Source organism: Nothoprocta perdicaria, unplaced genomic scaffold, assembly GCF_003342845.1.
Source record: "Nothoprocta perdicaria isolate Ctin4 unplaced genomic scaffold, notPer1 scaffold_2, whole genome shotgun sequence".
Classification (NCBI taxonomy): domain Eukaryota; kingdom Metazoa; phylum Chordata; class Aves; order Tinamiformes; family Tinamidae; genus Nothoprocta; species Nothoprocta perdicaria.
The window spans coordinates 3,442,133-3,468,147 of NW_020455204.1; the positions used below are offsets into that span (position 1 = coordinate 3,442,133).

Below are 26,015 nucleotides of genomic sequence, written 5' to 3' on the forward strand. Positions count from 1 at the left end.
GTATTTATCCATGCCGGTCCCCTTAATGTTAATGGGAGTTGTGTAGCTGAATCCCAGTGTCACCATGGTGAAAACTTACCCCTGCTCTCCAAGGAGAAGGGTGCTAATTGGATTGCTGAGCTTAAATCCTTCTGCTAGTCAGTCTGTGGAACGGATTTAGCACCRGCTCTGTAACAGGCTTTACACAGCTTTGCAGCACAGGGCCAGCCCAAGATTTCTTTCTTTCTTGTGATTAATTGCAAGGCTTGAGGTGACAGGAGACATAATGAAATTCATAAATGCCAAAGGCCGTCCCTAGTCACATTCCTGGCTGTTGGTTTAAGTTAGAAACTGACAGAAGTGTGAACAAATCAAGGTTGTTCTGATAGCCTTCCAGTCACAGGGAAGAAAAAGTAACTGACAATGAGAAACCACTGGAGGTGGTTTAATGGGTATAAATTCTCAAGAAAGAGTCATATTTTACACTGATTCAGAATCTTGGATCCATAAATGACTTACAAACAGACAGATTCTGCCCCCACAGCAGTCTTGAGAGATTCCAGTCCCTTCTTGCAAAAGAAGAAATTGGCATGAGCTATTCAAGCAACTTGGCAAAGAAAAAGCCATGACAAAACCTGCAACAGGACTCAGAGCTACTCGTCCTGTGTCTTCATTCATGACTGGCTTTGCTCCACTTCATATTAATTTTAAATATTAACTCCCCTTTCTAGAAAAAAAAAAATCTTGCAACATTGCTGTAGAACAGCATAAAAATCAATCTCTCATTTTCCAGGGACTCAGACTTCAGCCTGGAAATACACTGTATTGCTTCCCCAAGTCCAGAGTTGAATTCCTGCTTCACACTCCCTGAAAGTGCAGCCTGTGTCATGTCTGAGCATATATTGACCAGACACTGATGCGATGATCCTTTGAGCCAGCTGCTAGCAGCCTCTCGCTCGGGTTCCTGTGATCTGAGAAGGCCACGCAATGGACCGTGGCTGTGTGGTAGTCCAGCACTGCTAAGGGCTTCATCTTCTTCCAGCCAAAGATCCTGATGCGATGATCCCAGCCCGCTGTTGCCAGGATCTTCTTGTCCGAGCGGATGGTAATATCAGATATGCCAGAGTTGATGAGCTCATGTGTTTTGTGAACCTGAGGAAGAATGTTTTTGTTTTTAAATGCTATTATCTAGAAACAAAAGAAAAAGCAATCTTGGGGGATTTCAGAAGTTACAACACCCACCCACAAACACCAGTGCCAGACACTAGTGAGTAGCGCTCACCACATGGTAGACAATGCCCTAGTGCGACCCATCATAGCCAAAAGGTGGAAAAGCCCTTGACCTGAGCCCTTCTCCAGCAACAACCTCTCAGTTTTTCTTTTTTTAGTATCCCTTATGTTCCAGCTCATATTGCATTTTAAGCTGTATTTTTTATCACAACTGAAATTCTGAATCAAGGGTTTGAGATTCAGACTGCACCCCTTTGCTCTTCTAGGTATTCTTGCATGAGCTGCAAAGTTCCAAACTATTCCCATGCTGATATTCTGATCTAGTATTTAAACTACCTGCTACTGTTTTCTACTACTGTGGCCCCTCACAAAAACCCCACTAGCTGTGGTAGCATTCACCGCAGCCTTGAGAAAGGAATGCTTCCAGGAATTAGGTTACAGCGTCAGGAAATCTGTATTTCGAGTACTTTACCCAAGAGACTTTTATTTTCACCAAATTCCAAGAAGGGGCTTACGAACAAGTTATTGATTTCAACCTTTGAAGCCTTTTCTTACTGCCTGGATACTGGGGCACGAACTTCTGAGGGGGTCTAATTAAAGTGCAAAGCATTTGGCATCCTTCTTCAGGCACTGAGCCTGTACCCTACTCAGCCCAACTCTCAAAAAGAGAGTTTTCATTTCAAGAGTCTGGAACGTCTTCTGAAGTCCAAGGAGAGCGGGCTCAGTGTTAATGCACTTCTGCTATGCTCAGCTTGGACAACTGCACTGGTCAGCAGTCCATTTCTCAGACGTGCAGAATATGCATCACAGTGCGTGGCAGCTGTGGCACGCTGAGTATTCTGATCATTGCATGCAGTTATCAATGCGCAAAATTCAAGATTACAGTTGGAAATGTCATGTTAATGCTTCCATGTACTTAAAAGCTATCATTTAGCTATCTTGCACCAACACTTAATTCAGTGCATGTTCTAATACACTGCATGTTTATTGTCTTCCTCATGAAGGAAGGGGATGAAAAGAACATCTGAGTAATTTTCCCCATTGTGGACATTCCACATTTTGTGGAGAGATATATATGTATATATACATTTGTGAATATAATTGGTTGCAGCTTACACTAACATGATCATTGGATCTAAAGAACTGCAACCTGTGGAATGCTAGTCAAAGTTGGCTTCAGATAGACATGAGCACATCTTGGAATCTTACAGGAACTAAACTGTAAGTAGTTATTTTTCAGCTATATAATAACTAACCAGCAATATATTTCAAAGATATGCAAATTCAATGAGAAAAGAAAAAAAGATTAATTGAATTTTTCTTGCATCTTCCATATATCCTTATTTATACAAGCCCTGAAGAAGGYGTCTACACTCAATTCAGGCCAGGGGGTAGCAATTGCTTCTGAAGTCTAATGGGCACTATGAGTCTATATGCAGCCTCTCCGTGGGGCTCTGACATGCTCTGTAAGAGCTGTGCTCTTTGCTGGTACTTATTTATTCCAAACTCCCTAGTTATGCCATTGCAGCATGGCACATGTGCACTGACAAGGGGAGCATTTGTGCCTGGCAGATGTCAGAAGGGCCTTGCTTTGTAACTGAGGTTTCTAGCTAATGGCTATAACCAATCCTGGGCGTGGTGTTTCCCRTCATTACTGTCAATTACGTGGGCAAGATCCATGCAGCAAAATCAAGGCGACTGGGAGGAACTGCATGTTGCTGGCAAGCTCCAACTTGAAAATGAAGCCTATAATGGTGATGCCTTTTGGCTGCGGAACATGAGGGAACAGTGGGCATTTGTGCATGATCTGCAAATACTGGAGGTGAGAGACAGAAAAACAAAACAAAGCAGAACAACTTGCATGAGGCATGTGCAGCCAGGGGAAATCCTACTGTGGATCTGGGCTAGCCAGTAACTTACAGGCAGCTACTGTAAATATATGCATATCATTGTATTTTAACTAACTTCAAATCAGAAAGGAAGGAGGTGAAATGCAAAGCTGAGGTGAGCTGCTTTCAGCTGGTTAGAGCCAAGGACAATTGCTTTTACTGACACAGTAATAAACTTTAAAACACTGAGGCCGACAGACAGCACCTCTCCTGAACACAGTGTCTGTGATTTCTTTTTCTAATCTCCTTCTCCTACACCCCAAATCATGTCTTTAAATCCTATACTTAATTAGAGAAATAGCCAATATGGTGGTGACAGCAACCTAAGCTCCAGAATCTGAGAAACCTTAGCAATCCAACCAATGAAACTCATGTGCTTACCTACATTACAAGGTACAGATATTTTTTTCTTGTGTTCTAAACTAAGGAGCTTCTGCGATTATCAGATTTCACAATTCTGCTTTGTTTAGTCACCTGCAGAAGCTGTTTACCTCGGATGTTCTTCTGCCACGAACATCATCACTTAATTATGCTATCTCATCTAAATCAGAAAGCTCATAACCAATCCAGTCATTTGCTGACAGTGATGATTTCAGCAACTTTCTGGTAGAAGACAATACACCAAACTTTCCTCATAGCGATAAACTATGAAGTTACCTTCATCATCTCTTCATTGACACACTGGAACATTGCCACTTAAAACAGAGCCCAAGTACCATCATTGCGTCATTATTTCTCCAACAGCAGATAGCTATGCACCACGTTTACTTATTAAARCTTTTTTGAATAAAAATAATGTGCCACTGAGTGGCTTTCCAACGTCTACCATTACCTCAGGTACCTGGAATGTCAGGAAAAAACTCCCCATCTGGTTTGTATTATTAATGCAATTGTGGAAAAAAAAAATCCTTAATCTATGTCATTGAGACTTTCTGGTGCTTGTGTAAGAGATGTATTTTATTATGGAATTCACACTATCCATGAAGCACAGAAGCTCTATGTATGGTTTAGAATACCTGGCATTTCAATTTCTTTTGAGAAAAGTTACTCTGTCTCAGTGCCATGCGCTGAAGCTATAACTAAYGCTGCAACCCCGGGCACGTGATCGCTCTGGGGAAAACAAAACCTAGAGTATTTCAGGTGACCAGCTCAAGGGTTTCCTTTTCCCATGTGTCATACCCATATCCCTGCATTGAAGCTAACTTGCAGCTGAACTGTGCTGTGGGGAACACACTCACACACATATATTTATCGGRCTAGCGTGAGCTTCAGAAAAAAACAAAGCTATAATGAATATGAAGGAATAGCTTCCCCTCCAACCCAAACTATTCAGAATCCAGAGGACTTCTTTTACCTTGGGTCTTCTTGATTATTAGTCAATTATTATTGCCTCAGGATCTGGTGAAAAGTGTCTTCTCTCAATATTATTTCCTACATGTGTGTTTATCTTGTATGCACAGAATACACATTCATGCTGAGGTGATGCCTAGCAAGCCGTGTGTCCTCACGGCACTCCTGCAAGCTAAGCCACTRTTAAATGTCCTGGAACATGTTTTTCCTTCTGTAATTCCTTTCCAAAACAGCATTAACTCACTACACTGCTTAAAAGATTTCCACAAAAGCTGCAAGCTGGAAGAGCAGTTACTGTTTCACCATGAATTGATACATCTAGCATCTACCTTCTCAAGGATGCTTTGGGAGCAGCCTCATCTTTGTGCAATCAGGGGACAGCTGCTGTATCAGAAAAGGTTCCATTCTGCAGAGGAAGGCTGTGTAGGGGCAATTTTAACTTGCATGAACTTTAATTTATGTACTTCAATTCCACACCTAGTAAAAACCTACTTAACCCCTTGGCACCGTTGAGCACCTGCTGAGGCTGTCTAGATTAAGCAATGTTTAGTGCCATTCACCAGCGCACACTGAACTGCTGGTTATAAGTCCTCCKTCTAAACCAGCCATTCCAGGTATAGGTAACTCAGGTACAAACTCATACTTATTTTTCCTGTCTCAGATTAAGACTCTCAAAGATGTCAAAGGAAGCTGGCTGCCAAAAACCACAGTTCCTGTTGGTGGCAGCTGGGCATCTGGATCACTCCTTCTCTTTTGTGAAGTATTTCATGGAACAGTTCTGCCTTTCTTACAGTGGAAGGAGAGCTGTAGCCATCCAAGCAGAACCTTTGGAAAAGCAAGCCTTTGTTTCTCATTTTTATAACTCATTTATAATGTTTAGGACATTCCGAGGGCTGGATACTACTAACATGATAAATGAAGATGTAGAGGCAATGGCTTGAGTAATGCTAGGCCTGTGTGCCTGTTGTAACTTTGGTAAAACCAGAAACATGTGAGAGAAGTTTTTTTTCTCTCTCTCTTTTTTTTTTTTTAAATCCTCACCATCTTTCGCTAAGTCGAGTCACATAGCATAGGCATTCTAACCAGTCTGTGATTAATTAGCTAGAGATCTGCAACAACTCCTCTTCATGACTAAATATTTTTTTTAGTCTATCAAACTGTTAGTGCAAAGTGGGATAAATGACACTAGAGGGCCAATGATCCTGACCTGGAGGTTCTGTTGCTCATTGAGGCTCCAGATGCTAAGCACCTTTTCAGATGAGCCTGAGATCCCCTTGGCCTTCTCCGAGTCAAAGTCAAGGCTCATCACTGGCTCCTGATGGCAAACAAGCTGGCTCCACACTTTGCCCATTGACAGGTTCCAAAGGCTCACTGATCCATCTTCATAGCCAGCCAGAAGCCAAGGTTGAGAACCAGTGTCCAGCTGAACAGGAAACATAAAAAGGTTGTTAGGAAAATTCTCACCCACAATTAGATTTCAATCCAAGCAGTAAAAGAAAAAAAAAAAAAAAGAAAATGCTGACTGACATAGCAGTGAAAAGTTAGAAGTCCGAAAATCAACGCAACTGAAGACATTCTTACTATGTAAAAACATCATTATGCAACTGCTGACACTGTTACATTTTTCATATAGATATATAAAGCTGGGTGGGGGTTAATATGTAAGAAACACTTTATGGTGAAAATCCAAACTAGCATCCTTAGCATGAGCTGAACAATATCCTTATGTCTGAAGTCTTCCGAAGTGCTACGGCCTAAACTTCAGTTCTTCTATGGCCTAAACGTCAGTTGTGCTCCTTAAGAATATTACTTAGGGCAACTGAGTTACAATCACGCTGTACAGAACTGTATGGACACTGAAGGAAGTCCATGCACAGCGCCTGGTTTTGCTTCGCTAAGGGTGAGGTTCTAGACACAGCTCATTTACCCCAGCACCCGGCAGTGCTTGGAGACACTGAACCTCTCTTAGAGGATCTCTGGGCGAGGCACCAAGGGGTTAATGGGCGCCTCAGTCCCCCTGTAACCAATTGAGAGCTATTTTGATTAACGATGTCACAGGCCAAAGGCCAGGGCACCCTGGGCAGACACCTAATTTATTTAAGCCTCTGAAATAACTCAGAGAAGGGAACATTACTGGATTACATGTCACACTTAAGGAAAATATTCATCATTGCTCCAGCCAAAAGACTAATGACCCTGTAAGCAGTAACTGGTCGTGTGAGTGAAGATGCAAATCCCTAATGAAAAGCAACTAAAACTGGCATCTGTTAGTGCCAGTTATGTTTTTAACAGCAGAAAACACACCAAAATAAATGTGGGGATTGCAGCTACCTCACACAGGGATATCTTACCCTAATAATGCATCCATTAGGTTATTCAGTTCTTCTTGAACACCATCTGATACTACAAGATTCCTTTGTTTTGTATTCAATTCAAAAAGAAAATGAAAGGACGTGTATAAAGAATTTTTACTGTTATGGTACCACTGAATGGGGTTCTTGGAACTGACTGGCTGTCAGTGATGCAAACCTGCACTGGCCAGAGGCTCTCAGTCTCCGTTAATGGTCCAGACTATTCTCACATTGGTTATTATTTGTTCTAGGGGGAGTTAAACTAACAAGAGATGGGTGGTCTAAATACTAAGACTGCTGAGTAAAAACCTCTTGTTCTTCCTTGGATTTACCCAGTCTAAAGAAATGTTTAAGTGAGAAAGGAATCTCATTGAACAGGGTATAAAATTGTGCCTTGAAATTAGGAAGCCAAAGGGGAATCTCCTACATCTTCCCTCTGAGCAGGACTGTCTCATGCGGGATCCTGCAGAAGTGTCTTTGCTTTAAGATCTTTCGCTTTTTAGTGGAAAAGTGGGGCCCCTGCTCAGACTACAAAGGGAAAAAAAGAAAGGCCCACGTGATAAGCAGCTCTCAGCCAAAACTSGGCAGGAGCTGTCTGCCAAGTCTTTGATTTGCTAAAATCATAAAACTATAGGTCAAAAATATATATCAAATATTTGTGAGTTAATGTTATATCATCAGGTATTTTGAATGAAGAATATCCTTTTCCTTTGGGAGGAAGGAGAAAAAAAAATGAGTGAAAGAAACATTTATATATTTATTTACATGCAATACATGGTAAAAGCTTCAAAGAAAAATGAGATATTTCATAGTGCTTCAATTAAGTTCTAAAAAGCCCCCAGTTTGGGCAGCAAACCAAAAAATCAATTACTTGTACTCGTGTACAACCCAGGACTCGTGCGGTGCCCCGGGGCTCTGTGTAGATGCAGCCCTCGTTAGCCAGGGCGAGCAGCTCTGCCTGGGCAGGGGCAGCCCTGCCAGAGCTCCAGTGGGGGGGCAGATCCCAGCGCTGTCACAGGCCCCGGCACGGCCGGGCGCTCCGTGCCACGCAGGGCGCTGAGCTAAAACATGTTGCTTTCCACTACAGGTCCCTTAGCTGAGATTTGAAAAACAGCAATGTGCAGGCAGGATCTAAGATTTGTCTAATTAGAAATAAAATGAAATTAAAAAACTGCCTCTGCAATGAAGATCTCCCCTACATCCCGCTCGTGCCTTTCTCAAATTATAGGAAGTGTAATATTTTAGTAAGTACACATAATTGAAATTCCCCAGGAAAGGCTGATTGAAAGATTGGGGGTGTTCAGTCTGATGCCTGATCCAAGCAATGGATCACAACAGCCTATTCCTTCAGGTGCTAAYAGCTGACACCTCTGGAGGAAAATCACCTCCACTCGTTCTGGTTGCATGGGAAACTTTAAAATATAAATCACTGCTCTTCCTAAGCAGAACATTTTGCTGTTGCATTTGGTTAACTGTCAAGGAAGGAAGAAAAGGTGATCTGCTGTCAACTCTGCAGGAATAATTGTGAGAGTTTATATAAAGTAATAACTCTGCATTTCCAGTTTCTACATGTATTATTCCTCTTGAATTATTTTGTTTGTACCATTACGCAACATGATGCCTTCCCTGAGGAGTGCAAAAAATGTAAGGGACAACTCTCCTTACTCTTGCAAATGCCACCCCACCCGTTACTAAGAGCAGGGGACAAAGTATTCAACAATATGAACCTGCACAAGAAGAAAAAGAAAAGCACACACTGATACTTTTAAGCACAGATCTAGTCAAACTAGAATAAAAAGTGGTCTCAGTCCAACAAAATGCACCGATGCCAGCTTTTTAACAGCTTAGAAGAAGCCAGCAAGGATTAATGCACAAGTCTGAAATAAGCCTCAATTTCCTTCCACTCTGCAACCAAGTTCCTAGTCAAAGCCATTGCTAGTGAATTCTATTGTTCCCCTGACAAATGGATCCTGTTTTGTTTTTTTTTTTTTTCCTTGGCATGCAGCAAAATGTGCAGATACACGGGAGCAGCCCCCCAGACACGTYGTGGACCCCAGCCCTTGGACCCCAACCCTCAGCTGCCTTCCTTCCTTCCTTCCCACCATTCCGTGGCTCTCTCTCCGTGTCAGCCACTGTTTCAACTTGCTAATGTGCTACGCCATAAGCAACACCAAACGGTCTCTTTGGCAACACGGAGCCCACAAGCCGTAGGCTGGAAGTGCTCCTCTTCTGCATATGTCTATGTTGCCCAATGCAGTAATGTACAAAAACATCCTGGATTACTTCTAATCGGGGAGAGGTGCAGCTGTGCTAGCCYGTGCTCTTCTGATTTTATGGTTACTCAGGCACCCGCTTGCAATTAAACCACAAAACAGAAAACAGAGCAAAAAGTTGGTATATCACAGGCAATTATTTGCATCTCCAAAGTATCCATCCACTSCCGATTCTGACTCAGCTGTACAGATGTGTGAAGGGGGCAAATACAGCTGTGAAGCTGTAAATGATTATCTGTTGTTGTGGTCTAGGAAGATATGGTGACTTCCCAAAGCCAGAATTTGCATGGAATAGTTTAGCTCTTCCGATTCCCAGTCCTCTGCTTTATCCCCACTGGCAACAAAATTAAAAACTACATAAAATTAAGTCTCTGCACCTGCTCTGCTTCCTAGGGGAATAGCAATATTAATGTACATAGAAAGTGTGGCAAGACAGAGAACTTTCTATACAGGCAACAATATTTTCTGACACTGAACATTTCCTCAGTTATCTTCACTGTATTAAAATATGTCTAAGGGACAGAAAGCCACATTCATTTCATTGAGTACCGAACATTGATTGCATTTCTAGAGGGAGCTTTCTGTGTAATAAAAGCCCAATCTTTCTATTTTAATTTGTCTTCTGATTTTTTCTCTAGTTTTTACTTCCACCATGGGATTTGGACTGTGGCCTGGCCTAACATTTTTATGGTCAGCAAATTAATTCCTCTTGTCTTCAGATGGTTCATGACCCGGAGTGAAGACCCTAAAATCTCAAATTCACAACTGATCCATAGGTGCTTCCTTCAACTGTATCAAATAGAAATGTTCAGATGAGCTTCCAGGCATAACATACTTGAAATGGCCCTAATGGGACTGCAGACCCATAAGGGCATGTRGTCAGAAGAGTTAAAATAAGGGACCAGCTTTACCACCAATTCTTGAACAATGTAGAGCCAAACACTTAAACTCCTTCTCTTTACTGCCCCCTTTTTCATCACTTGTCTTTCAGTATCGGCACCCTTTATACATTATTTGCTAAACACCCTGCAACACTCTTTTTTTTTTTTTTTTTTTGCCCGCTTGCCCAAAGCAAATACAGCAACAGAATTTTGTTACTATTGCATGCTTGGAATAGAAATGTTCATAAAGTACTTCCTCCTCCTGAGGGCATTGAAGTAAACGCAACCTGCCATTAAAATCACAGTTTTTAAGTAGCCCAATTATTTCTTAATACGGCAAGAAACCATATCAAACAAGTGGCTTTGGAAAGTCATTCGTTTTCTTTTTGATTAATGGGAAAAAAAAMCCCACACGTATCTATCCTAAGGATACAAAGCTTTCCCTGAGTATTTGCAAATCTTCCATTAAAGCTTGGAAAGCTCTGCAAGTTACATTAAGGATGTTCACAAATCTTTCTCCCTTTTAATAGTATAATGACTTGATTGGTTTGATAATAAATCAAAATCTATGTGAAGAAAGATTCATGTGCTTCATATAAAATGAATCACAGGGAAAACATTTCACAATTAGCAGTCGCTCTTGCCTTACCTGCCATAACTTAAGACACATGGGCATGCCCAGCTTGGCACCCACCTCTGGCTTCAAGGTACAGACTGATGTCTTGGATGGCAGCTCCAAAACCTGAACCTGACATCAGGAAAACAAGAGTATTTGGTCAGGCTCCAGTTCAAAATTCTGCTGTTAAAAACAGAAGTCKTGTAAGGTGATTAAGACTCTTTCAGTAAATACTCCGTCTGGATGAAAYTGGAAAATGTAAGTTAAGTTGCATCTGTAGGAAAACCCACAGATATCTAAATAATGGCATTGTTTTACAGAAGACCAGAAAAAAACTGCTAGAATCTAACATATCTTCTTCTTCCCCTCTGCTCTTTTACCTGTATTTTAAAAACCCTTCTTTCATACAGTGGATTACACTGCAGGCTGCCTCATCTAAAAATCACTTCCCTGCTTCCTCTCCTCTCCTTCTCCTCTTTTTCCACCTCTCTTGCTAAGTTTCTGCAGTTATGGACTTGTTTTATCTCCTCTGTTCCGGCACAGTAACAGCGCTTTTGTGGATACATAGGCACTGCATATATTTAAGGTACATATTTATTTCCTGTCTGACTCTGCACTAGCAAATTTTAAATCTCAAGAATTCTCTGTTAATGCAGGCTGGAGCACTGCTGACATGCAGGTATTTTTACTCCAGTACAGTCTGACCCCACTATGAGCAGGTCAGGCAACACTGCATCAAATACCTGCTGGCTACACAGCAGCCTCTACTCTGGCTGCTGGCTACACAGCAGCCTCTCTGATTATCATCAGCATGTCCTAATGATAATGAATTATGGATCTGATTTCATGCTTAGCAAAGGGCAAGTCTTTCCTCTGCCAAGGAAGTAGCTCATTTCCACCCCAGGATGGTGGCAGGCAGGATCAGCAGAGGCTGCCGTTGCAATTTGGCACTGGTGGGTTTTGCGTCTCTTGACTGACACAGAAGCGTTTTGCTCTGGGCTTTTTCTTGAGCCTGTAACTATGGAGAAAGTGAAGTTCTGAGGTATCAAAACATGCTGCTAGGAATACTTCTTTCCATATCCCTGTTTCTCAAATGCATACTTAAGATCACTGGGGTGATCTTTTATTTGAATTCAATATACAATTGCATGCATTCTTTCATAAAATTAAAAGACTTCAAGCATTTGGTAAATCCAGAGTCACCAGATATTCCGGGTTATTTCAACATGTGCAAAGGCCCAATCTTGCTGCTGGACAGCCCCGGTCAGGCAAATTTCCTTAAGCATCTGAGTTGAGGTATTAGACAAATACGGCTCCTCGGGGAGCCGTCAATCAGGGCCACGGCAGCTGCGATGGCTTCCAACCCATACCTTTGGTTCACAGCCTGCCAGAACATCTTCCTATTTCTAGAGTGTTGGCCAGCGTGCCAAAAGCCGGCAGCCCTCCAGCACCGCGCGTCCACCAGGCACTAAGCACAATACACAGAGCATCTCCTGAAGCCAGGGAACGGTGCAGCTGGAAACTCTTCTCCAGTTTTGAGGGATAGGGACTACAATAAAGAACCATCCAATGCAGGGATGAAACCTGAACAGACCAAACCTGGATCTTCTGGGAATTTGGTTCTTTGGAGCTATGACATCAACAAAAAAACTGTTTTTTTGCTTGGCAGCTTTCTTGCTATCAACATAGTAACCTCGTTAGCCATGTCAGGAAACAGGCTGTAAATATGAGGACCTGTGCTCATCTAGCATCTCTCATCACTGGCTCCAAAGAGAGATTACCTGCTAGATCCCAGGAACAAAAAGACTGACGCTGGAACTTTACATAACAAAGAAAAAGGTATCACTGTGAAAAATGCACCTCTGCAGGTTAGAAGAAAACACTCCTTGGCTTTACCTTAATTCAAAAGGGAAGAACTGATATAAGGGCTGTAGTTGGGCTTGCCAAGAACAAAGGGAAAAAACAGGAGAGGAGCTTTTTGCAGGAGGCAGCCAGGCATGATCTGCCTGTGCTAGACTGACAGTTCCAGAGACTGCCTCCATTAGAGGCAACCAAGCCTTAGAAATAAATACTATTTCATGTATTTTGACAACTGTAACCTAAAACTTGAAGTTCTGTGTTTATATTGGTTTTGCTTAATAGGAGAAAGATTTGCCTTTGCCTGGGGTTAATAGTGTTCCTGGGTGGCTAAAACTGGCCACAAGGAAACACACCCTTTTTCTTTTTCACATTAATAAAGCTTTTAACATGTTTCTGGCAAATTGGCAAGAAAAGCGCATGTAACTCATAATTGGTGATTTAAATGCAATCATGAACAAATAAATGCCTGTTCAGATCTCATTATTTATGGACTGAACCTGCTTTAAGACAAAATTACTCTTTTTTTGGGCACCAGCCAAGCATAAACACTTATTAAGTCTTAATTTTAATCATAAGCTGCAAATGTGCTGTGTCTCACACAGTGCTGCCTATTTGGAAACACTATATATTATGGGAGCTTACGTGAATTTATGGAATCCTGACACAGTCTAATGCAAAGGTTCATACACAGAGTGGAACACCTTTACTTCAGGAGGTAGCAAATCACTATCCATTTGCACAGCCCAAGGATACAAGAGAAAATAAAATAGAGAAGAGTCATACGAAGGAAGGAAAAGACATTGGGGTAAATGTCTTTAACTTAGATGGTTATTTAATTCTTCACTAACAAAATACACGTTTGTAACTTACTCCTGTCTGACACAAAATGCACTTTTCACGGGACACTGCTGTAAAAGGGATGCAGCTTTTTCGTACAATCAGAGCAATGTATGTGACTTACAGTGCTTGTATTTACAGGTTACAATAGTTGTGTTTACTGACACATTGCTCCATCCTGCAAAATGCTGAACACTCTGGCTGTGATCCAGAAAAGCATTTAAATATGTACATAACTTCTGAATAAGAAAAAGTTCACATTTTCTTGCAATACAGGCACTCTTCCCACATTACTTCATATATATCCAATGTAATTCTCAGTTCAGGAGAGGTGCCTTAAACTCTAGAAAAAACGTGGCCTTTAATGTCCATGCACAATTTGCAATTAACTATAATATTTCATTCATTAAATTGAGTCTTTTTTTTTTCTTATTTTTGGCATTCTGATTAATTTAATTTAGTGTGATAATCACAAATAGTCTATCCAAGCAAACAAAAATGCAATTCCAATAAATATAAGTCGAGATTCCCAAGTAAAGCTGGGAGTTAATGCCAGCCGTGGTAGCAGATAGTAGGTGTATCAAGCAGATAGGATGTATCAAGCAGGAACTACAGTGCAGCCCGCAGTCATCTTGCACTGAGCAAACCTCTGGTAGCTCCGAGTCATTCAGCTCCTTCCAGGCCACATACCAGGTAAAGAATTAGCCCRGGGTGAAAGACCGCGCAGCACGTTACAAATCACTGCACCCTCCCTCCTCCCAGCAGCCGCGTCCGGAGGATGAGTGTCTCCCTCTGATGACAGACTCTCTGACCATTAGTTCCCCAGAAGGAAGTTAGATCCCGTTAACAGAATTCAGCAGCAGCACCAGACGAGTTTGGGAACTGCACATGAAAGCTCAGCAGCAGCAGCTGCAAATATTTAAATGTCAGACAGAACCTGGGACAGTTTGTTACTAGCACGGGAATTATATAATTAGGTCATCTTTCTTGCAGGTAAAGCGAGCAACCCCAAAAGGTTCCTTGTCCCACCTTCTCTTGAGCAGAGTATTCGACAGCCCTTTTGGACCATCTGATTTAAGAAACTAAAGCAAACCATGGCCAAGCACCAGAAAAAGAGATATTTCCTACCTCCTCTAGGGACTTGGCTGCCATGGCCATTAGCCAGCGCTCCTGGGCCACCTTTAAGAGCGAGCATCGGCAGAATCCCACGTTCTCCGTGAACACAGAATCCGTCACTGAAGTCCGTCCTTCTGCTAAATCCCACAGGCAGATCCTTTGGTCCCGACCCTGACTTTTACAGTAAAACAAGTTGTTCTGTGAGCAGCAGACTGAGGAAACCTGCCGTCCTATAGGTGAGCTCTGCAAGATGGGTCTTTCACTTCTACTAGGGAGCAGGGTCACTAGAGCTTTTCCTTTTASTGGGATATTAATGGGGTCTTTTATGAAATGTGTGAGAACTCACCGGCACCGAGACCGCTATCATTTACTGACTGTGAAACTTGTCAGCAGGTTCAATTAAAATTCAATTAAAATTAGGTTCAATCCTAATTTAAAAGGATTAGAACCCAAAGTATACAGAGTACAGCTCATTTAACACTTTTACCCTAGCAGTGTAATACAAATATCAGGCATGTTGACAACTCAAAGAAACAAACAGCAGGACAACAAAGACCACATGAAACATTAAAAAACAAAAATACTACAGTTACTCAGTGGCCACCTACCCACAGTTACAGAGATGGCAYGGAGGGTTCTTACCATCGTATGTGCAGAGGAACAAGAGGAGAGTTACAAGCAATATCACGAGTAGCAGGAATTAAATAATGGAATATTACGGCCGAACCATCCACGCAATGGAGGGGCTGGGGCTACATCACAGATGTGTGGGGGCAGCTCAAGCAGAAACTCTCCTGCCCATCTCTCCATCCCAAGAAAAGCCTGTGTGTTGGGCCCATACAGTGAGGCTGAGGAGGCCAGGAGAAGGGTCGAATCTCTACTGTTACACACTGATGTGATCCCAGTTACAGAACAAACCACTACTGTGCAGAAGCTATGGCTGTTTCAATCCACAGACTACAGTAGCAGTGAATACCTATCCTCATGTTATCACCTGCAATAAGGAGTATTCAAACATACCCTATCCATACATCATTTTAATTAGCAGCATTACTTGACAGACTTATGAAACCAAAACAGAGGTAGACGCAAATCTACAGACTGTTGAGACATCAACGTAAATGCAGAAACTCTCATCTATTGTTCAAGTGACAAAATATCAAAACACATAGCACTGGACACACACACAGCATGGTACTGCAAGAAATTACTGTGATTTAGATTTAGAGCTGAGAAATAAAAATACAGGTAACTGCTTTCCTAAAAATTACACTGCTAGGTGAACTGTTATATAGCAAAAATAAGGGAAAAGGAAAAACCCTATAATTATACAAGCAATACTCATGCAGTATGGTTTTATAGGGGAGAGAGTTGATAACTATACTTAAGCAGATAACATATATAAATGCTAATGARCTCCACTGTATATTATAAGAGATGTCTTCTCTAGATAAACCTGTCAGAACATCTCCAAGTCACACAGACGCTTTGGCATCTGCTCTACTCTAGATCACCTGTGTAATCCAAAGTACACAAATCTTCCCAACGTTCCCTTGCTAAAAGAGAACAATAAGGCAAAGAAATGCAACTCGGGATTTCTGCTTATTCTCAGTGCCATCCTCTCTCCATCTCTCATTCTTCTCTTCCTTCCTCACTTCCTTCCTCTTCCCTTCTTATAAACTCTTTGTTTTAAATCTGATCTTTCCTGGAAACCAGTTGTGAAGTATTTGTCAGCTTTTTTCCCCATAGACCTCACCTGATCTCAGTACAGTAATAAAAGACACTACAGACCCCAAGCTGCCATGATGTAGCCACACATCTATCATAAACAAATGGATTGTTCTATTTTTTCCACTTCTATTTTCTGTGCTTCTGTACATTTTCTGTATGTGTTGAGACTTTCAGTGACTCCAGAAATAACACATACCTTTTTTTAATCAAGTATATTACAGAAACAAAAATAAATTTTTTTTTTTAGCTGCTTCACCAACCTGAGGAGTCTGTCTTTAGCACCCATTGTTTCCACCCAGTAGACTGACTTCCTTCCGTGCCCATCCAGTGCTGTTTCCACTCTGCGTGTTTTCAGGTTCCAGACATGGACAAAACCACTCTCAGACCTAGCGGTAGGAACAGATGGCATTTAGTGTGACCATTACATACAATCCGATACAATCTGATCGATGCTTTCTGCCCCGCCCCCCTTTTTTCCCCCAAAGCTGAATTTGTTGGTACAAAGATAATACATCCATCACCAATCATGCATTTTCTTGCTTTCACGGGTATTATTTATCTAAACAATGCATCTTGTTTTAAAAGGAAATGTCTATATGATGCTGAATTCAGGCATAATTCCTGGTCAAAGATTTACTTGCCCAGAGAAAAGAATCGGGAAATCAGGTTCTTGGCCTCCACAGGAAAAATGCAGAGTGTGGACTGCAGCAGTGGTACCTCTTAGGACAAACCGTGGATCCGGAGGCGGCAGAGCCATCGGAGGAATGAACTGGGGGAGAGACAGGAAGACAGATAACATAGGGGGTAAGACAGCCTAAAGTGAAACTACAGTTCTACCTTTACTTTGCTCAGAACATTTGCATTCTCTAGTCCCTTTCCATCTGTTATTCCGTTTGCCATACAGTCCTGCATAAAATGGTTCCTCCTAACAGGTACTGCTGAGGCATCTCCCAAACCTGCAAGGCTGCTAAGCCAGCCATGCGTACGCACCTCTCACTTACGTGTAAGTGCAAACTGTCCAGCTACCCTCCACGTCACAAACAGCACCAGCAAGTAAGAGCTACAGGACACTGGATACTGGATGTTCAGAAATTTGGTGAGCAAGTTATCACTCAGCCCCTTGGCAAGTTTTACCCCAACTTTGTGACTGCTGTGTTAAACATTTTATTCTAGAGGTTTGTATTCCTACAAATACGAAAAACAACAGGGAGCCATAGGGAAATGGATACTTTCAGCCCTATGTTTCTGATTTAAATATGGGTCAAGTCAGCAAAGAACAAGACAAATATTTATTGGAAAGCATGTAGCTTTTGTGAAACCTGAAGCACAGTTTACTACAAATTAACAAGGATAGTTTGTGTGAGCTGATTAGAGAATTCCTACTGACCTGGCACCTTCACAAAATATTTCCGCACCTGACAAAAAAGACCATTTGACTTAGCACCTTTGATCCTTCTGCAGGATCTGCCTGCAAAGAGGAAGGGCAAAAGCAACTCTCCCTTGTGCCCGCTTGCTGCATATGCCTGTGCGGAGGTCAGGTAATTAGCAGCTCCTATGGCTGTAACAAAATTGGCAATTCACTGGAAAATACATCATAACATCCATTACAAAAACTGCTTTCACTGATTTCTGTGAGACATTCCTAGCCATGCTTCTCRCTTTCTGCCCTGTATTCAGACAGCCTGGAATGGACAGCTTGGTCACAACTGATGTCAACTCTCACCATTCTTTCCCATTCATGTTACACCATATTAAAAAAATGTTTTCTAAATTGTGTAGAAGAGCAGCAGGTATCTGCCTGCCTGCTAGTTCAAAGCAGAGGAATTGCAAAGAATCAGAACAAAGCAGCAGAGCTACAAGTTACAAAGTAAATTAAAACAGCTCAGTTCTTAACTGTCACCTCACATCAGCATCACATTGAAAATTGCGTTAATGGAAGTACTGGCTATCGCCACTCATTTGCAATTGGAGATCCAGGTCTAACTCGGGGTTTTATAGATCACTAATCACTATTGTATCTATAGGTTCTAATTAAATACAATCATCTTTTAGGACTAGTGATGAAACAGATTTTTTCAGCATAATGTACAGTTCTCCCTCAGTAGCATTGTGCAATTACGTACGAAAATAATGAGCTCAGTGGATAACTCTCATGTTTTAGTGCCCTGACTCATCTCTTTTATGATATGTCTGATAATCCAGACTCATGACAGGACAGAGTAACTTTCCAGATGATCACAMGTCGCACAGGTTCACCCTCTGCTGAGATCCAGCTCCCAAGTGCCTGTCTGTAATACGTTTCACCTGTGTTATTAGTCCGCCTCTTAGAATAAGGTTTTTATCAATGAAGAGCACCTCCTTGGGACACTACAGCTGTATCCTATTGCCCTCAAAATGCTGCTTTGCAGAACTGCATAAATAGCATAGCTAGAGGAGCAGTGCCCCTCTCTGGGCTGCTGTGCAAGGAAGGGAGCAGAACAGAGCCAACCCAGAGGCTATCTGGGATTACAAGGCAGGCTTTTAATAGCATTTTTCTAATTACTGACACAGAAGATTTTGCTGACAGACAGCGAGTGTGTGCGTGGCTGTGGGGAGAGCTTTAACTGGCAGGAAGCAGAYGCTCCTTGTGCATGTCTGCACAAGGACAGTACTTCAAAAAACCCTCAAACTAGACGTAGGAAACAAATAACAACTGTATACACGCATCTGAATTATAAACAGCTGAGGTAAATTCTCCCTGCTTGGAGCCTYCTTTTTTGCTCTGTTTTTGCTAATCTGATATACCACTCTGGAAACTGTGTTTAATGTTAAATGCATGTGATTTTCTGTTGTGCATATAAAGTGACTTGTTGCCAATCAGCAGATAAGGGGCTCTGTGACAGCACTGAGTGTCTCACCTTTCTCCTTGCAAGTGGTACAGCAGTTTGACCTACATAACTGAACATGTGCATCCAGGCTGCCTTCTCCATCCATGAACTTGGACAAGCCACTTAAGATTAATGTTTTTATTAAAAGTTCTCAGGTATCTAAGGCAGCCAAAATCCCACGAGAATGAAGGGGAAGGGTGAAGGGGAAGAAAAAAAAAAAGAAAAAGCTTGCTGTAGTGGTGTGCTAGAAGCCTGAGAAGGCTTCCACGTGCTTCTGCTGACATAGGTGTATCCTCAAATGTGTGACACCGACATTTAGTTGGGGCTACATTCAACTGTAGAGGTAGTTCAATATACCTATTCAAAGGGATAATGAAGTACATCTTAGTATAATGCTACTAATAGGTAATGGTTACCAAGTGCTTTGCTAAACAGGCAGCTATAAACACACKAGAGGTAATGACTGGGTGCTGGTTAAAGCCCTTGGGGTAAGTTTTTCAGAAGTGCCTAAGCGATTTAGAAGCCTGAGACTCCTTTTCGGATGCACTTTCAATCCTAAATCTCTAGGAGCTTTTGCAGTTTCACCCCAGGTGTCTAAAAATGAGTTCTCTAATTAGCACAACATTTATTTTCTTGTTAACTCCATCTAGCCTCAGGGAAACCAATCCATTCTTGTTGTAACTGGGAATATCTGTAAATTTAATTAAGTGAATTTACTTAGTATTTAGGCTGGTCTGAGAGCAAAATTTTGCTCAAGGGCTTGAACTAGTAAAATAAAATCTACAGAACAAAGTTCACTTAAAATACTTATAAGTGAAAAGTACTTGTAATGTTTGTCTCTGATTGTCATCTTTTGGCTCGTGCCTTCTACAAAGGGACACCGAACGGTATGAAGGGTTTCGCTCGTGTCACTGGTCTGTTGCAAGAAGGTATCGCAGGTAAGAGATACAACACTTCATCACCATGTTCTTGTTTTTAAAAAGCTATTCCCCTTTTTCCCTTCTAGCCTCCCCTGTGCTGCTAACAGCCTGTTCCCCCAGGATCTCCTCTGTACTCCAAAGGGACCCAGAGCCCAAGGTACTCTTGACAAGGGGCGCTGTGAGCATAGGGCTTGTATGCAGGCTGTGGCTGATACATGAGCAATGAGGGGAGAAAACCAGCTGTTCAAATTTGTGTTTCCATTAGCAAATGGCTATACGTATGACACATTAGGTACTAAAAAAGGTTTTGTCTAGCAAAATATGCTTCTGCCATATGCCAAAACAGTTGAATCACCTTCAAAATTCCATTCTTCTAAAGAATAATTCATTATTAATATCCTTCATAAAACTTGCTTTGTTTAGGCTGCAATTAGAATAATCTTCAAGCTATTTGAATTTCTATACAATGGTATTTCAGTATCATCACTTCAGCATTTGATATTGAAAAGTTAAGCTTTTATTTAATAAGAGTCATTTAAAATATGTAAATGTCAAAAGGATTACCTTAGAAAAATCTCTCAGAGAATTAAAAACATTAACAGATTCCCACAGGAAAAATTCCTGCAGAATTCAGCAACTCTCCTGTTCCCACTCCTGTCACCTGAATTTCTATCACACATTGAAGCAAAAACAAATTGCTATTAAAATATCATCCAAACACCCTCCTCCCCCTACAAACTTTGCAGTTCAGTTTGAGATGCCACAGGCTTGAGCAAAGACAAAAACTCCACGAAACATTTTTTTTTTTTCCTGTAGCCTCATTTAAAGTAAAATCCTGTGCGTAGAAAGCGCTTTTTCAGGTATAGAAGAAACCTCTCTGGGCATGTCTAGCAAACTGATTGGGGGCTAAAGTCAGCAGGTGTGCAGACAATTACTACTGCAAATTATTCAACACATCCAGGTGTGTTCACCACCAGATACACAAAATCCCTGTTATTTTTTAGGAATTCCTAGTCAACCAGGTGCTACCCTCCCAGAGGAAAAGTCAGAGCAAAGAATGAGTTGAAGATATCAATAACTTGCTCTTCCTCATTTCCAGGCTGTTTCTACATAACATAGTTCATTCACATAACACTCCTTTTGGCCTGTAGGTCTCTGCCTACCGTGCCTCCGAGCTTCAGGGCAGCCTGCTCTGTTGCATGGGCACATTGCACTGTGTGGCTGGGGTTTCTACACAGAACAAGTCATTGCAATAAGAAAACTCCATCAAATTGGCAGTGCAAGGCAAGCAATGCTGTTTATTCTGTTACATTTTCCATCTTCAGAGTTAAAATACAGTGGCAGCCCCTGCACCATGAGCTTTCCAAATGCAAATCTGGCTATCTCACCACAAACATTTGGGCTTCACAGTGCTGCTATCTTCCTGGCCTGAGAAACACCCCTATAACGTGTCCAGCTGGGACCTCTGTGGCTCCAGCTCACCTCCCTAAATGGGACAGCCACCCACAGCACCCACCGGCACAGAGACAGAGGCTGGGGGGAGGGGGGGCGCTGCACAGATGGCTGCAAAGTTTGGAGCCTGCAATATATTCACTCATCTATCTCCTAACATCAGCATGTAGCAACCACCTATCTGGTGTGAAGCTCCCGTTACAGCTTTGGTGCTAAATGTAGTTCTGGACTGCCTTAYATTTATAGGATTTCTTTAAAGCTAACTTTAAAAATAATTAATTTAGCATTTAAAACAATTTAAGTAGAAATTAAAATTGGTAGAAATGTCTCATTCAATCAGTAAACTGTGTTAGTAAACATTATGACTGACAAAAACCTACTTCTTACAGATTGGAAATATGAAATGCCGTCAGAGCTTTGATTCTAAATGGTCCCRAATTTGTTATTAATGGGTAACAACAAATGCTTGCACTCAAAAGCACTTCAAAAGTCTAATTTCTATTGTCCATTTCCCACTGACTTCCAGGAGGTTAGGAGGACTCCGTCCTCGCTCAGGTTCTCTCCCCAGTTTAGCTTCTCTCCTGACATTTAGACAAGAAATGATGGAAGTTTCCACATTTTTATTATAACAGTCAATGAACAGAGAGAAAATACAATTGCTCATCTACCACTAAGAAGAATACCTATAAGAAATCTTATAGGAACAGAGCTAATAACCATCACACAATACAACACACTTTAATAACTGCCACTCAGATATTGGCTCCTCACAGTGTTGACAACTTTTTTGTCTCTAAGCATCCTCTAATTGAGACTAAACCACACTACATTATGATTTTAAGTGAACAAGGTTACAAGAAAAATATATGAGTATCAGCATGTAATCCTCAGAAACGGGTAAAACTTAGACTTGTACTGAGATCCACTTTCAGTTACCTCTGCAATTTTTAAAAAGTAACTGTATAACAATTATTCTCCATAAGAAAACATAGATTCAGCATGGGAACAAACCTGAGAATAACTGTGATTATTTGAAAGATACTGAGTTAGCATATGGATCTCATTGCCACTTACACATTGGTCACTGAAACAAAAAGCTATTAATCAATATGTAAAAGCCATAAATTAACATAAACATTAATCATTCTAATACTCCCACTGTGTCAGACTGATAATTTTTTTTCAGTCTTTCATTCTGACATATTTGCCTTCAGCTATCAGCTGGTTGACCTTTTCTATTTTTTTTTAAAACAAAGTTAAACATTTTGGGCATTGCAAATCTTACTGAAGTAAACATTTTGGAGACAGCCAAGTATCATGGATACAGTTATGCCACAAACATGGGGAGTGAGAACATGAGCACCTATCTTATATGGCATTGCACTAGCTTTTTATTATCGGATTGGAAAATACATCATGTAAAATAAAGCTGAAACTAATGAAACTTTAGTGCCTCACACACCAGCTAATTTTGCAGATGAGGGAAAAGAAACCTATCTGTTTTACCTTCTGAAACCATTAACTGCTTGGTAAAGCATAATGATATAGCCACAGAAAGCCTTCTTGGAGATAGCAGGCACACAAACAAAGCACATGGTAGCCTGGTTCAAGGACTCTGCATTGAGCTCATGCAAAAACAAGATGCAGGACCACTAATTCAAATTATCTTAAAAATAGAGTGAGGAAATGCACAATATAAATGAAAAAAAAATGTACAACTGTCTCACTATACCATGGCATCAGACTAAAGATGAATTTAAATGTGCAGACTAGTAGAAAATTGCTAAGCCAAGGATCATGAAAAGCTTGTTTTGAGTAGCCCTTCAGTTCAGCCATGCCTGGCAATCTGTCTGCCCATCCTCCTTAATTAGGGGAGCTGCCTAGTGCAGGATCAGCTCCAAACCCTTTGGTTCCAAGGGCTAATAATGTCCTTAGATTGCATGGGCTTAATTAAACATCTTCCAGACATTTCCTGCAATAATCTTGTTTAGTAACAAACTATTAAAAAGAATTGACTTAGAAGGAATATATCAAGTTGTTACAGCAACTGAAGTTATTTGAGCCAGAATAGTATGTCTGCAATTAAGGATTCTGTAACTGAGCAATTAAAATATCATTTTATTTGAAAACTAATTAATTCTAAACACATATTTTTCCCATGACAAACTTTTATGATTATTTAATTTATTCCATTCTAATTACACTTTAATTAATCTAGTCTTGTATAATATTATACTGCTATTCTGGCATGTGACCAATGAAGACAATAAATTGATTGCAGTTCTGTTGCGCAACAGCAGAAACTGTCATGCCAGTTTCAACATCATCACACTTATTTATCTGTCTGTTCTATTACTTTTCCTCCCACAGGGCACAGGAATATGAAACACAATACACATCGGATGATATTTTGTCTGCTAGACTTTTCTTCCTCGAAGTAACTCAAGAATTTTTGGAATTAAAGAAAAGTATATGAAATATGATACTATGTAATGAAGAAAAGTTCTAGGAAGCCCAAGAAGTTCTAGAAATACTTGTAAAATCTGTAATATGATGACAAAATATATCCTATGGTGACTTATCAATTGATTCCCGATATGTAAGACCATGTGCACAGCCGCTAGAAATGGAGACGTTTCTGTTGACTTCAAGCTTTGCTCACGATCTGGTCTGGTGCTGTCAACAGTAAGGGAGATGGAGGCCAAAGAGACTATTTTCACACTTAAAGTTATATTAATTTTTATATCTCATTAAGTTTTACAAGATACTGCATTGTAATTTTGTGTTAGGTTATCCTAGCTTCAACCAAAACAAAAGAACAAACCCCTTTTTTCTTGCTTTATAAATACTTCTATTTGGAATTAACTATGGTAAAGCAGAAATGTATCTGACTATTGTATTACACAGGTAATTAGGAGTGTTGTATTTTATTTTGCCTCAGCTATGCTCAAGGTAGAAAGGATATTTCGGTCAGAAATCCTCAAGTTTCTTTGATTATCAATGTCCCTGAAATTCACAGTTCTTGCCATTTCGGTGGGAGGACATACTGAGCAGTGACTCCTATGAAGACACAATAATAGAAGCAAATCTACTTTTCATCTACTTTTTTAAACTTCAGTCTCTGTTTTTGGCTATTTCCTTTTTTGTGCTTATGAAATAACCCCCTATACTTTCCCAATAGTGATACACCTTGCAGAGGCGATTATACCAAAATGTGCTGCACTGAGCTTTCTGACAAAGCTTTCCAAAATATTCCCCCCCTTTWTTTTATTTATTTCTCCACTTCTAAGAAGTACGCACCACATTCATAAAACAAACTGATCTGAAGAGAGGGGAAAAAAGAAAAAAAAAAAGATTCTGCACTTAACTGAACAAGCTAAGTTCTCTCCTAGCACTATCACAGCAGGGGCTATATTTACATCTGAATATTGTGCTTGTTTCTGGCCAGCACACAAACTTTGCTTATATTTCCAATATTTCAGAGATATTTTTATTAATGGGTCAAAAATATAGATTGAAATGGGGAATATTAAATGGCATAAATTGAAGTAGGCATGGAAGGAATATTAAATAACCACAGATAGTCCCTCTTTGTATCCAGCTCATGTTTCAAATTCTAAATTTTGGTCCTAATCTACACTTGTCCAGACTGACAGATGAAGCTGCTGGGCCTGCTCACGCGAGGCAGCATTTGCAGGGTTCATTCATTTCATCTCCTCTTCAGAAGCTTTCTGTGAGTGAATGTCTGTGGTTCTTGGAGGCAGGAAAGGGAGGTGGGAGCGGAGCACAGGACTCGCCCAAGGCAGCGCAATCCCTGCAGCTCAGATTGGGATCCGTTTGCTGGCTCCAGACACAGACACAATCTTCCCATCACCAGTGACACTAACAGGCCACATAATATTTAAAGAAACCAAGCAGTGTGGACACTGCTTTAATCTGAATCAGTTATAAAATACTCAAAATTCAAGCGTAATTACTAATAGTATTGCCACTTGTGCATTAAGATTCCAATCTAATACAGCAGAGACAAATGCCATTTAAATAAACCAAGCTATGAGGGAGCAAATTACTCCAAGAAATCTAATAAGAATCCCTATAATTGCCGTGCAAACAGAAGAGACATTTACAAAGCAAATATTGTCTGAACATCAAATAAAACACATGTTTATTTTAACAGTGGAAGTTAAGCTTCCATTTTAGATACAAACTTACAACTCTTCTTTCATGTTAGTTTGAACACATAATTCTGTCTCCATTTTACATGACTAGTAGGCTCATAAGAGTAATCACGTGTTCAACAGTTAAATGGTTAATGCATAAGGGATGTTAATAAAAAGGTGGTTGAGAGCCCAGCACCGGCTGACTACTGATGCTGCTCAATGCCCAGTCCATAGTAATATTTTCTATGCCTGCGAGGTTTCAATCAGTTTCCCAATAGTTTAAGCAGTAACACTAATAACTATTTAGAAAATGGAGAGAGATAAAACAAAAGCAGTGRGATATGCTTTATATATGTAACCTCAGACTTCATTCCTCTCATCCGAGGTATGCTACTACTGACCAAAAATGTGATAAAAAACATGAAACTGTTTCAGTACCATATTTTGGAAGTTTAAACAACTCTGCAGCACCTGAACTTGAACTTGCAGCCCTTGACTGGTGC

General features: G+C 40.8%; 1 protein-coding gene and 1 long non-coding RNA gene across 2 annotated transcripts in view; one reads left to right on the forward strand and one right to left on the reverse strand.

The window, feature by feature from the left end:
* Window positions 1–338: 338 nt before the first annotated feature.
* GNB1L (G protein subunit beta 1 like) overlaps window positions 339–26,015 on the reverse strand; it is a 40,224-nt gene continuing 14,547 nt past the window's right edge. The window contains exons 2-7 of the mRNA XM_026037710.1: window positions 16,755–16,882; window positions 16,374–16,499; window positions 14,395–14,557; window positions 10,603–10,701; window positions 5,656–5,871; window positions 339–1,131 (exon numbers count right to left, since the gene is read on the reverse strand). Coding sequence (XP_025893495.1) covers window positions 865–1,131; window positions 5,656–5,871; window positions 10,603–10,701; window positions 14,395–14,557; window positions 16,374–16,499; window positions 16,755–16,870 — 987 coding nt within the window. The 5' untranslated portion in view covers window positions 16,871–16,882 and the 3' untranslated portion in view covers window positions 339–864. The remainder of the gene's footprint in view (window positions 1,132–5,655; window positions 5,872–10,602; window positions 10,702–14,394; window positions 14,558–16,373; window positions 16,500–16,754; window positions 16,883–26,015) is intronic.
* On the forward strand, window positions 18,744–24,187 carry LOC112945960. Its single transcript, XR_003249106.1, has 3 exons — window positions 18,744–18,839; window positions 19,856–19,918; window positions 23,723–24,187. It is a non-coding gene; the product is annotated as an uncharacterized LOC112945960 (long non-coding RNA).